The sequence below is a fragment of the Triturus cristatus genome, chromosome 1_1 (assembly GCF_964204655.1).
Source record: "Triturus cristatus chromosome 1_1, aTriCri1.1, whole genome shotgun sequence".
Lineage (NCBI taxonomy): Eukaryota > Metazoa > Chordata > Amphibia > Caudata > Salamandridae > Triturus > Triturus cristatus.
Window position 1 is genome coordinate 564,447,195 of NC_140579.1, and position 13,495 is coordinate 564,460,689.

At 47.9% G+C, this 13,495-nt stretch overlaps 1 protein-coding gene across 15 annotated transcripts in view; it reads left to right on the plus strand.

Annotated features, from left to right (window-relative positions):
* The window catches only part of NAV1 (neuron navigator 1), a 2,160,095-nt gene that overhangs the window by 1,955,503 nt on the left and 191,097 nt on the right, over positions 1–13,495 (plus strand). For 11 of the 15 annotated variants that reach the window (XM_085644319.1, XM_085644290.1, XM_085644280.1 and 8 more), the window contains 4 exons: positions 6,975–7,674; positions 8,588–9,010; positions 10,853–10,894; positions 13,311–13,453. In XM_085644319.1, coding sequence (XP_085500445.1) covers positions 6,975–7,674; positions 8,588–9,010; positions 10,853–10,894; positions 13,311–13,453 — 1,308 coding nt within the window. The remainder of the gene's footprint in view (positions 1–6,974; positions 7,675–8,587; positions 9,011–10,852; positions 10,895–13,310; positions 13,454–13,495) is intronic. The other 4 variants (XM_085644328.1, XM_085644349.1, XM_085644355.1 and 1 more) reach the window with 1 other exon arrangement.

Consider the following 13,495-nt stretch of genomic DNA (forward strand, 5'->3'; position numbering starts at 1 on the left):
TTTTGGAGAGGGACTGCGTTATAGTCTATGCAGAGCATGTGTATCTGCAGCCACACATGTACACTTTTAAAACGTTATTTACTCTGTAACCTTCTGTTCATAGCATGTAATGCTGTAGAGTCTCATATGACCACCATCATCCCCAGAAGCAAGTGATGATCACAGATATTTTCTATTTCCTTTTACTCTCTTTATATGCACAACACATACTGTCTTCTACACTGCACTCGACTTACACTACTCTCCCACTGAGTGAAAAACAATCTGGTGTGGTCTTTGTGGACCAACGGTGGAATCACAACAGGTCTTGTGACTCAGACTTCTTGAAAGAAAAACAAGTTAAAAACATGCAGGCCCAATCCTAGATTGTAGGAGTATGCAGAATGTGAATCTACGAACAGATGGTTACAGGGTAACATTTTTTAATACGAAAAAACTATGAATCATTCAACTGCTATATTCAACTACTGTGTTAGCGTGACTTTCAACTTTCACCTTTACGTCATTGCTTGAAGATGGGACAGAGTTCTAATTGGGCAGAGACCCACACCTCACACATGAAATCTTAATCAAGCATTAATTGACACTTTTCTATTCACTATCTCACAGGATTACATTTACTAAAAGATATTATTCCTAATTCTGGTGGTCCTCAGTGAGAGATTTTGGGCACATTACCTGCACACTGTGCTGACTCTGACTTCACTATGGTGGTGAAGGGCACATCACCTTGCCATACAGTCTGTGCTCTTGGTTTGTCTAGTACCTCTCATGAATTCGGGTATTCTTATAGAAGCTATATTTTGTTAACCAAGAAGAACCAGGGATTTAGGGGAGGTGTGGTTTGTAGGTAGGGGAATTGGATTGAATGTCATCGTTCAGGTTAGTTATAGGACCCTCTGGATCAGTTCAAAGACCCTCACAACATCAATGTTTGCATCATAGGAATTGTCTACTATGTTAAATATTTCACAGTCCTTAGGGCGTGGCTTGGCCGGCTGCAAGATAAGATGGCCGCACTCTAAGTGGGCTCTGCCGGCCAAGCTCAAGATCCGATAAAATCCTGCAGACGACGGCCTTTTCAACAGCTGTAACCGGTGTACCCTGTCAAATCCTCACATGCGGCATCGCTTGGAGCTGTTTTAGCCTCCCGAGGTCGCTCATAGACTGGGAGCTGCTGCTCGTCTGAGGCGCTAGGCCTACGCCTCGCGGGCCTGCGGAGGCCCGGCCGTTCCGCTTCTGCCGCCAGCGGGGCTGCCTGGGGCTCCGTGCAGCCGGAGGGTTGTCGGCGGTTCCTGCTGGCACCCGGTGAGTATTGTCGCTGCCATGCCCTAACTGGATAATTCCCTTTCTCATTATGGTTTCCCCTCTTCCAAGTTGTGGGCTCCTGGGGTGGGAATGGGTGGTATCTCAGCCTGATTGAGGGGTTGGAGTGGGTGTTGGGGTGGTGGGTCTTCTGGGGCCTGTTTTGGGGGCGGGAGTGGGTGCGGGGTTTGGGATTTTCTTGACGTTGCTGTTTGGTTTGTTGGGGTGGGATTGCTGGGTGGTGGTTGAGACATTGGAAAAGCATCTGGGATTGTTTTTTGAGTTGCTATCATAGGAGGGTTTTCTGGGTGGGGGGGTTCTGGTACTCTACCTTTCGTTTTAATCTTTACTGGTTCTGTGTGGTCGGATCGCATCACTGTACTGTATTTATTGTTCCCTTCTGCAGCAAGTTCGTGCACGACATTCCCCCTTGCCCAAATAGCACTGCCCTTCCCTCTGCGCATTGGGGGCTTCCTTCAACACTTGACCTGTCCAAGCGACTTGCTTTCAATTTGCCAAACCTTTTGCTGGGGCCGCCTGCCTTGCTTCCCTGCCGGTGGGAGGTTCCACGCTGCTGCACACTATGTGGTTCTACCCGATGTCTGTCCCATTTGCACTGCGCCGCACTTCACTCGGATATAGTACAACATGACTGACACCATTTGTTGGACCTGGAATATCCGTGGTCTCAACGATCACCGAAAAGCCAGGCTCATTCTCTCTCACCTGCAGCGACACAGGGTAGTCATATGTTTCTTACGGGAGACACACCTCATGCCGGAGTCATCCTCCAGACTCCGGTCGCGCTACTGGGGAGAATCACATTCCTTGTTTTATTCCTCTTATGCAAGGGGGGTCTCCATTTTGATACGCAGGGGTCTCCCCTGGCAGGCTATTCAGGCACTTACGGATCCCGATGGTAGTTACGTAATTCTTCATGGCTCCTTGTTGACTCAACCCATGATGATTGCTGCTGTGCATGGCCCCAACTCGGACGATCCCGATCTCTTCACTCACATTTGGCATCTTATCTCTTCCTTTGGCCCGGCGGCTATTCTGGGGGGGGGGGGGTGGATTTTAATGTTACTCTTTCAGCGGCACTGGACCGTTCTGGTCCCCATTCTTCCCATCCGCGTGCTACCACATTGCTTCAGTCCACACTTACTGACAACTCGCTTTATGATGCCTGGCGTCATATGTGGCCTGACGCCCGCAAGGGCACTTGCATCACGGGGGCTAGGGGCTGCTGGTCACGCATTGACTTTTGGCTCACCTCCCCGGACGTCCTCACCTGGCTTACCTCTGCCACACATATGGCACGTACCTTTTCGGATCATGCACCGGTTCAAATCAGTTTCGTCTCCTTCACTCCCCACAGCGAGCATTCCTCCAAACGCGCTCCGTGATAGTCTTCTGCGACGAGATCCAAACAGCCATCACCAATTATTTTGATCTGAATGTGGGTTTGGTAGACTCTCCTTCCGTTCTTTGGGAAGGCTTCAAAACAGTAATACAGGGCGAGTGCATTTCTAAACAGTCCGGTGTCCTCCGTTCTATCCGAACCACTCTGTTGGAAACTGAAATCAGGGCTCTGGATGCCGCTCAGGCTGCACACCCCAGGCCCGAGACCCTCGCGCTTTTAAGACAAAAGCACACTGAATTTACTGAAGAGGCTGATGGAGAGCTTGCCTTTCTGTACAGAGGCCAGAGCTCGTCGCTTCGGGGAGGGCGATCGGCCTGGAAAGACCTTAGCCAACCTCCTACACCCTCCCCGGGCTGCATCGTATAGTACGGCTCTCAGTGATGGGGGCCCCACTATAACCACCTCTCCTGAAGAAATTAAAGCCCCCCCCTGTCCTCCCCGTGGCTGGAGGATAATCATTGGAAATTCTTAGATGAGCCCTCCACTAAGGAGGAGATACTTGCTGCCATAAATAGCTTGCCTGGCGACAAGGCTCCCGGTCTGGATGGTCTTCCAGCTTCTTTTTATAAAACGTATGCATCGCTTTTAGAACCACATTTGGCTGCCATGTACGACGATTCTTTTCATAATGGCCTCTTTTCTTAGTCCCTTTGTGAGGCGATGATAACGCTGTTACTCAAGCCGGACAAGCCAGCAGACTGTCGCGACTCCTATTGCCCCCTCTCTCTTATTAATACTGACAATAAAATTTTCGCTAAACTAATTGCCTCTCGCCTTCTTCTACTTATGCCTCTCAGCGCTCTCCCTGACCAGTGTGGTTTCATTCCTGGCCAGGCCACCTTGCACAACCTCTGGACCATTTTTTTCGGTTCTTCACCAGATCAACCCCAGTCTCCCTGCAGTTGCCGCTCTTCTAGGCGCCACTAAGGCGTTCGACACGCTCGAATGGCCCTTTTTATTTTTTCTCCTACCACGCATCAGTTTTAACAACATGTTTATTTGAAAGATATCGCTTCTCTATACTCGCCCCACGGCTCGTCTCCGAATTAATGGGCAGATATCGGATTCCATCTGTATTGAACGCGGCACTCGGCAGGGGTGTCCTCTATCACCTATGCTTTTCGCCATCGCCATGGAGCCTCTTGCGGCCAGACTCCGTCAGCATTACACTCAGAGGGGTATAGGCTTCTCCGCCCGCTCCCTCCTGGTCTCTGTGTATGCGGATTACATCACTCTGTATGTTCGCCACCCCCAAGACAATCTTAGCCCTCTTGTACGTGAGATAATACGCTTTGGTGGATTATCTGTCATACAGGTGAACTGGAGCAAGTCTGTGTTTCCCCTTACGGATGCCACCAGACCATTTACGCCGGACTTTCCCTTTATTTGGGCCTCCGACCCCACCCAATACCTGGGTATCTGGCTGAGTAGGGACTTGGACGACCTTTGGAGGTCTAACTTCGGGCGTGCGGTGGATTGGCTGGATCTGCATTGGAGTCTGCTTCCATTGTCTGTCTCTTGCCGGTCGCATAGCCATTGTTAAGATGGTGGTTCTGCCGAAATTCCTTTACCTTTTTTTGAACATCCCTATCCTCCTCACTGCTCATTTCTTTCGCAAACTGCATTCTTTGATCATCTCTCTCGTTTGGGCCGGTAAACAACCTAGAGTTGCGTATGATAGCATCACTCTTCCTATGTCGACTGCGCCGACTCTCCAATTTCCCGATGCTATCGGCTAATGTTGTGCCGATTGTGCGTCATCCTGCCTTTCCCCCTCTCCAGCCATCCGACATGTCCAAACATGCATCACGCTTGGGCCTGTCGACATTGGCAGATCTATATCCCGGTGACATATTCGATTCTCTTCTCGCCTCTTCTGGTCCGCTGGACGCTCTATTGTTTTATCAGTTGCGTGTTATATGCCGTGACTTGCATCTTACGTTCCCCCAGCCTCCGCCCACGATGCCTGCCCTCGATTTCATATACACACCCCCGACTCCTCACAAAATAGTCACTAAATTATACGCCCTCACGTTGTCGTCCGCTTCCATCTCCACAGATCGGGTGCGCGTGGCATGGGGCGAAGACTTGGGCATGGATATCACCCAGGCTGACTGGCGCTACTGCTGCAATCAGACGAAGAAACTGTCACCCAACTACCGGCTGCGTCTCATTTATTTCAAGTATTTATATAGGCTATATCGCACTCCTGCCCAGCTTCACAAATTAGGACTCCTACCCAGCGAAAGTTGCATGCGTTGCGCTGCCCCTGCTGCGGACTTTGCCCATCTAGCATGGCTGTGCCCCAAGGTGTCAGAATTTTGGCAGGCGGTATGCGCCGCTATGTCCGAGATTACCCCCGCGCCGGTGCAGCCCGACCCACTATTGTCTGCTAGGCTTTGTAAAATTCTGCCTGGATGCTTCTCGCCACCTGATCGCAATGCTGCTTGTTTTGGCTATGCGTAGGGTGGCCATGTGCTGGGGTCGCAGACCGGCACCCAAATTCGCTCACTGGCTCGAAGACTCCTCGAGATGCCAGACTTTGCTATCGGAATTCTGGGACCTACTTCATGCGAGGTCTTGCCCAATTGACATACAGGGACCTTTAGTGACCTATCTTCATTCCCGAATTCCTTTGAGCCGTGCTGCCTCTCCCTCACGCGCTCCCCGCCGGCACCCCGACCGTGGCGGCCACCGGTGCTGGTCAGTAACTGCCTCCCTCTATCCCTCTGCCTCCCCTGTTCGCTGCACTTGTCACTATCACTGCGGCTGTGCCCCCACCTCCTCTACGGAGGGGATTAACGTGTTCATTTTTTCACGGAATTTGTCTCTTGCATGTTGGGAATGTCCTTACATTTACGTTATTAGACTCAAAATTTACTGTGTATGTCGATCTGATCTGATGTGAACTGTATTCTGACTGTATTGAACTTGACAATAAACGATTTTGAAAATGTATAAAAAATATATATATTTCAGTCCTTCTGCGCATTAGTGCACCACCCTATCCTAAATTTAAACCCAGTGTGGCGAACCTGGCATTTTCCAGTATTTGTTAGACAATTAAAAAACTATTTTCACAAACACCTTAGAATTGAATCCCAAAAGACGACCTCAGCCGGCTAAGAATGTTCATCATAACCAAAGCATGTGTAACACCAAGTCGGTGCCTGAAACAGAAATGGAGACAGCGGGTATGTGCCACCAGAGTCACTGCTTCCTACTGAGAAGCGTTAGTACTCTCCCATGAAATTATTGAACCCCTGCTGAGAATCGCATGTACCTGACCACTTGAAGCACTGCATGTACTATTTTGCTTCCGTGTTTCCGGCAGAAAATCCTTCGTTTCCTGTAATTTTCATTCCTTAAGAAAAAAGTATTCTCTCGGTCTATAAGGTAAAGCCAGACAGCAGCTCCAGCATGGAGCATTAAAGAGTGCCTTACTGGTACTATAGAGTTTCCAATGGAAGCTCGAAAGAGAAAAATGCATTCTTGCCTATGGTGCCAATGGTCCGCTCGCTGTTTCTGGTTGTAGAGCGGCTAATAAGGAAGAATTTCAATGCTACGAGTGCATACAAATACATGTGCAACACTCCTGACCACGGGTTTCTTCTCTGTTGTGAGACACGGCAAACTCGGATAGCCAGCATGTGGTGAGCTTCCAGACCTGTGTGGTGCAGCCTTTCTAAAACACCTCCCCGCCATAAGATCTCACTGTTAGTCTCCAGTGCCACCAGACAGACACCTTTAGTTCCACACTAAGGCAAGTCTTCACCTACTTGTATTTACTTTTAGATGTAATGCTCATCACTCTACAGCTGTCGATTTAAAATACTTTCCTCATTTGTCGACTGTGTTTTGTTTTTCACCAGGATTCATTTTTCTGCTCTTGCTTGTTTAGGCTCTATAACAATGTAAACAGTGCTGAAGCCTGTGTCCTCTGTCTCTCGCGGGTCGGACGTGTCTCTGTGGTTGTTCTTTGGCAGCCCTGCTCTTCCCGAAATATTGAATGAAAGTTTACAGCATTGGTGCCTGCACTTTTAAAGCATTCTGTCTGTGAATTGTGGTTTGCTTCCCCGATGAGATTGTTTTTAAAATACTGGCCCAGTGCCTTAAGGAGGGTGGAATTAGGACAGCGGGTAGTCAGGGACACCATCTCCCCGTGTCCTGCTCCTGGAGTTGACATTGTAATTGAAATCAGTGTTATTTCTTCTAACTGTTAATTTTCTTGTCATAATCTCATCAGGCACTTGCAAAGGTGAAGCCAAGGCCACTGACAAGACGAAGCTTGCCGTCAAGAACACAGGACTCCAACGCTCTTCCTCCGATGCTGGCAGGGTCCAGCGGGTAGCAGATGCTAAGAAGCCCCCCTCGGGCATTGCACGTCCTTCTACCTCCTCTGCTTCCTTTGGGTACAAGAAGCCACCACCCGCCACTGCCACTGTAATGACAGGAGGCTCAGCCACGATGAGCAAAATTCAGCAGAAAACATCAGGGATCCCAGTCAAACCAGTCGGTGGGGGGCGAAAGACCAGCTTGGATGTCTCCAATGGTGGCGAGCCAGGTTTCATGTGTCCTGGAGCCCGATCAAACATTCAGTATCGCAGTTTGCCAAGGCCGGCAAAGTCAAGCTGCATGAGTGTGACAGGTGGGCGAAGCAACAACAGGCCTGTCAGCAGCAGCATTGACCCCAGCCTTCTCAGCACCAAGCAAGGCGGCACAGCAGGATCCCGACTGAAGGAGCCTTCCAAGATCGGCAGTGGCCGGGCAATAGTGGCGCCAGTCAACCAGACAGACAGGGAGAAGGAGAAGGCCAAGGCTAAAGCTGTGGCTCAAGACTCTGAGTGCACCCCCCTCAAGCCCATCTTGTCTCCAGAGATGGGGACCAAGGTGTGCTACCAACCATCACCCAAGGTCTCGGAGGTGGTTCCGACCACCCCTCTCAGGTAGGAATGCAAAGCCCATGGATTGTTGATCATTGCTAGCTCCCCCTCACTGTTCGTATCAAGAGCACTTTACAAAATCCTGTCACTGGATAACTGCACCCTAATCGCTGTGGCAATCCTCAGACATTGTCTATTTTCCTAGTCGTCCTCTCTGCCACGGTAGTTCAGCTCTGATCATTACACTGGCAAATCTGGTGACCACCTGGGTCTTTAGGTACATGGGCAGGGTTTTAATAACCAGACTTCAGTCGACCTGATATATAACATGGCAACTTAATAGTAAAATGCGGTTGAAAAGTCCGTACAGGCTGCATTTCCCATCATCTCCATCTGGCCATGAGCTTTACGTAATCAGACCCAAAGTCGCACTTCATTATGAGGAATGGGGACACTTGTGAGTACCATGGTTCTTCTGGGAGTGGAGAGGTGAGAACTGCAGCCTCGCTTTGTAGTTAGAACATGTCGCTGTGCAATAGCGTGAATAGAGGTTACTGGCGCTATTGACGTGGCACCCTGCGGCAGACGCGCAGGCAGCAGATAGTCTAGTGTACATCTTTTAGTTTTGTACTCTGAACAGCCACTGGGAGCCCCTGCATCCTGCTTCTTATGAAAGAGCAGAGCTCCTTAGCCAGAGCATATGTTAACGCTTGGATTTTTCTTCCCCCTTGACATGCATTTATCATCAGTCTGCAAGCTAATGTTTTCTCTGCTCATGTTTAGGAATGTGGTCTGATATGTGGTAGGGTGGCAAGAGTTGTTACATCGGCGGGTCATATTGTACCTCTTACTTGTGTGGCTTGGTGTCCTGCAGTGGCTGTGATTTATGTGTCTTCTGCATTTACTTTTTCTGTGTTGCTTGCTGATTTACATGAGCATGTACCTGATTTTCTTCATTGCTTCGTTCCTTCCGCAGAGTGACTGTCAAAGGCTTCGGCAAACCCCCATCCATGGCCAGCTTGGACAAAATCAACTCTAACAGCCTTGACGTTCCCCCTGCCGGGGACTCCCCAGCAAGCCGGCTGCATGACCATCCGCCCGCAGTGGCCTCTGTTGCGGGGACTCTCCTGTCCAATTGCTTGACACCCAGTCCTGCCCCCGTCCTTAACATAAACTCTGCCAGCTTCTCTCAGGGCCTGGAGCTCATGAGTGGCTTCACAGTGCCCAAGGACTTGAAGATTTACCCAAAACTCTCTGGCCTACACCGAAGTATGGAATCATTGCAGATGCCCATGAGTGTGCCGAGCTCCTACATCAGCCCGGCCACCCCGCTCTCCAGCGAGGAGGACTCCAGTGAGGCGGGGTGGACTGGGAGCCTCAAGACGACACAGCTGGACAGGTGAGCACAGACGGGACATGCATTACCTCAAATGTAGCAGGTGATGGAGGAATTGAGCCACTCCACTGGTGAAGGCATGTGCATAGATTATAAATCTACTTTATATTATACAGTGCTTGCCCCTTCTCCCCCCTATTTCTTAGGATGATATTGTAATTGAATTTATGTAGAACTTAATACCCCAGGCGAGGCTTCATAGTGCTTTTCGGTGAGTAGTGATTGGTCTGGTGCAAAAATTGTGATCACCCTAAGCAAAGTTACATTTTGTCCATCCGCAAAAAAATTTGCCTTGTCGTTCTACTTTACCTTTACTACTAATCGATAAAGCGGAGAAAGGTTTTACTCGGCTCAAATTTTGCTGTGTCAAAAAATGTTAATTGCTCTCCTGTTTCCTCCTGGCTCCCTATGTTGTTCTTAACAAACTCTAATAGTTTTTGGTGTAAGTTGGCTGATTTCTATCGAAATGACCTGTACCAACAGGGCTTTAAGTGGGCCGGGTCTCACCGGTGCTGAACACCGGCAGTGAACACCGGCAGTTTTGTAAAGGAGGCCTTGAATCGGGTCGCTATCGGACTCCCGTTTTGTGCCCTGGCACAGGCGGACGGTTTTTTGCCGGACTGCAGTGACAGCAGGCACGTCGATGTGCGCTGCTCACACTGCTCACTTCTCACTAATGGAACAGTTACGGCATGACGTCATGCCAGGTGAGCGTTCTAGGGGAAGGGAAATGCTTTAAAGAGTCATTTTGTCTATGGATTTCCCTTCTCTTTTTGAAACTCCCGAGCAGCAACATTGTCGTTGTCACCAGGGCTTCGAGTGGAAGCTTTTTCAATATGATATACAAGCCATAGTTGCTGCTTATTTATGTTATGCAACTAACAACCATTGACAACGCCAATAGTCCTGACTTGTAGGTATAATGTTACTTGTTGTATCATATCTAGATGTAATGACAGAAACGGCAAAATACAAGTTGGGCAGCACACTATGCTGAGCTCACATTTTTTGCTTCTGTGTTTTAGGCCATGCCCCTAAATATATTGGCCACGCCCCTTTGAGAGGCTCCTCCCCCAGGTGTTTCATCCCACTTAAAGTCCTGTGTACCAACAATCATAAATCCCAAATTTCTTATGGAGATCCATGGCTGCTGTGTTGCAGCTGACAGCATGTGCTACATTACGGAAATCCATTCTTGAAATGGATGCTTATTTTCAAGCCTTTTTGCCTGGTTCGCACTGTCATTGGTAGCGTTTATCTCAACGTAAACCGGTTTCTTTGTCACTTGCAGTTCAGAGGTGTTTGTGTTTGTTCTCTGGCAGACCAGGTGTCCCTGAGTTATTCAAGCAAAGCAGATGTTTAGGCTTCGAAACGTGCAATTTTCCATATCAAAAGAGTAATCGACAAATGTAGCTCGGGTAAAAGCAAGCTTCTTTTAAAAATACTTAATTTTCTTCATTTGCACTTTAACCTTCTATTGTTGTGCAGTTGGGTCCATAATAGCGAGAATGACCTTACTAAAAGCTCACCCTTGAATAATCATCCACCCAACACAGAGCTCATGAGATGCTCTCGCACCCCTGTACTGCTGCAGGTGGCGTTGTGGGGAGGTTGCAAGTTTTTGATTGGTTGTTTATCTGTCTCTTGCTGTACGGGGTAATAGTGCTCATTCAGGTTACAGAACAGCTATGGGATCCTGGGAAAATAAGGCCTGTTCTTGGCTCGTGTATACAATACAAGCCAATGATGGGTGATCTATGTTATTGGTCAATATTTGCTTTACTTTCTTTTATTCCTGTGAACACGACGGCTGATGCTTGTTTCTCTGTTTGGAATGTTCTGCAGTGCTCAGAGGGACAGGAATACACTGCCTAAGAAAGGTTTCAGGTGAGCCACAAAGAAGACTATTTATTTTTCATGACCCCTTCTTTATACTGCACGTTTCTTGCAACTAGGCGAAGAATCGGGTGGGAACAGCCAACTCAAAAACCGGTGGACCACAGTTCTAAATTGATATATGGCGCGTGTGTGTGTGTCTGTGTCTTTAAGTGTTGTAGTGCTGCTTGCTCCTACAGGTAGGACACTGGGTGCCAGGATTTAGGAGTCACTTAAAAATAAGTATGCACTTTGTCAGTTCAAAATATGAACAAGCAGACACACGAAATGAAATACTAGCATGAAATAATCACAAGAGGGGAGAACCCTTCCAGTAGAAGTGTGCGATTTAACTGCTACCCTAACAATGGCAATGTCTGGTACCTCTACACAGAAAACTACTTTACAGGGCACAAACCAGCATTCATTTCATCCATGTCAGAACCCGACTAGTCTTTGCTGCTCTACCAAAGAACTGAAAATAATGAAAGACAAAGTGCTTAACATAGCATGAGATGGGCAAATGCTGGTCACATCTGATACCGAATTTGAGCACAGGTTTCAAATAGGGTACCCAAAATCGGAAGCTAAATCAGGCTCAAAGCCCAAACAATACATAACAAAATGACTACCTCACCCCACTGTGACAGTATTGACAGGATGGATAATTCACAAGAGCACTGGAGGTGCATGAAGGTTAATAATTTACACATGAAGGTTGGAAGCAAAGCATAAACAGTGAGTCCATAGTCCATAAAACTACCTGCAGTGCCAGGTTACTCCCACGTATAAAGTGGTGTCCTCTATGAACATGGACTAATACAGTAGCATAGTAACTTCATGAAGGGCAGACAAAGCAGTCACATATGCTGACGATTAATAACGTGGCCAAAGTCTAGACTGAACTTGACAAAGGAAATGGGAACATGCTGCAGATGAATTTGCCAAGGCGCATTGGCAGATGTTGTGGGAGAGGGGGCCATTTTGAAATGGGAGTAGCTTGGAAGCAGCCGTACACCAGAAATTCAAATAGATTGTCCAATTGGCACATTTCTGACAGGAGTCGATCACATGTGAAGCTCAATGCTTTCCTCCTGTTGGCTTGCTGCAGCTCCTCCGTGCACAGATACTCCATAATGGATGCACAGATATTCTTTCATAGCAGGGGGTTATTTCCAGATCTGAATTCCTTTCTGGACCAAGGACCAGATATCTTGGCAGCATTGCAATACTGAACCAAGGTCCAGGAGATGAACCATTGCACCCATTTAAGGGTAAGCATTTGGTTCCACTTGCTGCCGTCTAATTGCTGTGACATCTCTCGGTGCAAAATGACAGCCCGACGGAAAGCCTGTATCGATTGGCTTCAGGTAACGCCAGAGCAGAGGTACAGCATCAATGCTGTTGATCGAGGCCAGTCTTTCAGTAATGGGCAAGGCTGCATCTTATATTTCCGTAGCTCAGCAGGTTACCTACTGCAGTGACTGCAGCAAGTGCAGGTCAGCACTTGGGTGGTTCGGTAGTGCTGCACAAACATCCCATTGCTGAGTGTCTTAAATGACATGATTTGAATTGCTATTGCATAAGCATTTGTTGGATCCCAGCACTCAAAATATGCTGGTTACTTCCTGTTAGATTTGAGGTGCTTTATTCCTGGTGTGTTGTATTCCATAATAAATCTGGCTCACATTGGCCTATCAGCTTGTCACTTTGCCTGCAGACAGAACAATCCTTGGCATAGTCAATAGTGCACACAAAAGGGGGGCCAATGGATGAGCTTTAGTTGTAAAGTTGACCCTTGTGTTACGCAAGCGCTGGGATGAACGTGGTTAATTGCAAGATTAATACTCCACTGGGCTGAGCCAAGATGTGGTTGACAAATTCTCAAGACAATGGATGGAAGAGACTGGTTCAAGAAAGCTAGTGGTTGAAAAGGGCGACTCCAAATCCCACTCCAAGTGTATTGTTAGCAATAGGCCAGTTTATACATGTGGTGTCATAACCCTACCAAAAATGTGAAAGCTGTCTGAAATGTGTACTCGATGGTTAAATGTATTCCCTACAGGACAGTTGTCCAAGGTGTTCAGTGTCCGTGCATTTACCATTAATGGGATGGTCTGAGTTTGGTGGTTTTGCTCACTTTCTCTAATGACCTATTTGTATGGGTTTTTGCGCCTAGGTACCCATTTGAGATGGTTGCAGATAATTGCTTCCTCCGTATCCAAGGCTTTAGGTCCATTGACAGACTGATTTAAATGTACATGGTTATTATCTATTTCTGGTTTTAAGTGTCTTGTTTACAGAAAAGGTAGATGGATTATTAAGGAGGGTCTCCGGTTTTAGTGCTGTCCCTCCAGCACACTGTACACTCATTACAAATTCACACAAATATTCAAAAACGCAGGTGACCGCTGGTTGTTTCTTGCAGGTATCAATCACAAGACGAGACAAAGGAGAGGCGGCACTCTCATACCATCGGAGGACTTCAAGAATCAGAGGACTCCTTACCGCTGCCTCCTCCCGCGCCACTCTCCATTGCCTCTGCTGCAAAGCTCCCCTTGACTAACATAGGTCAGCTTCTGTTCATAGCTTAAGCTTTTTTTAAAAATAATG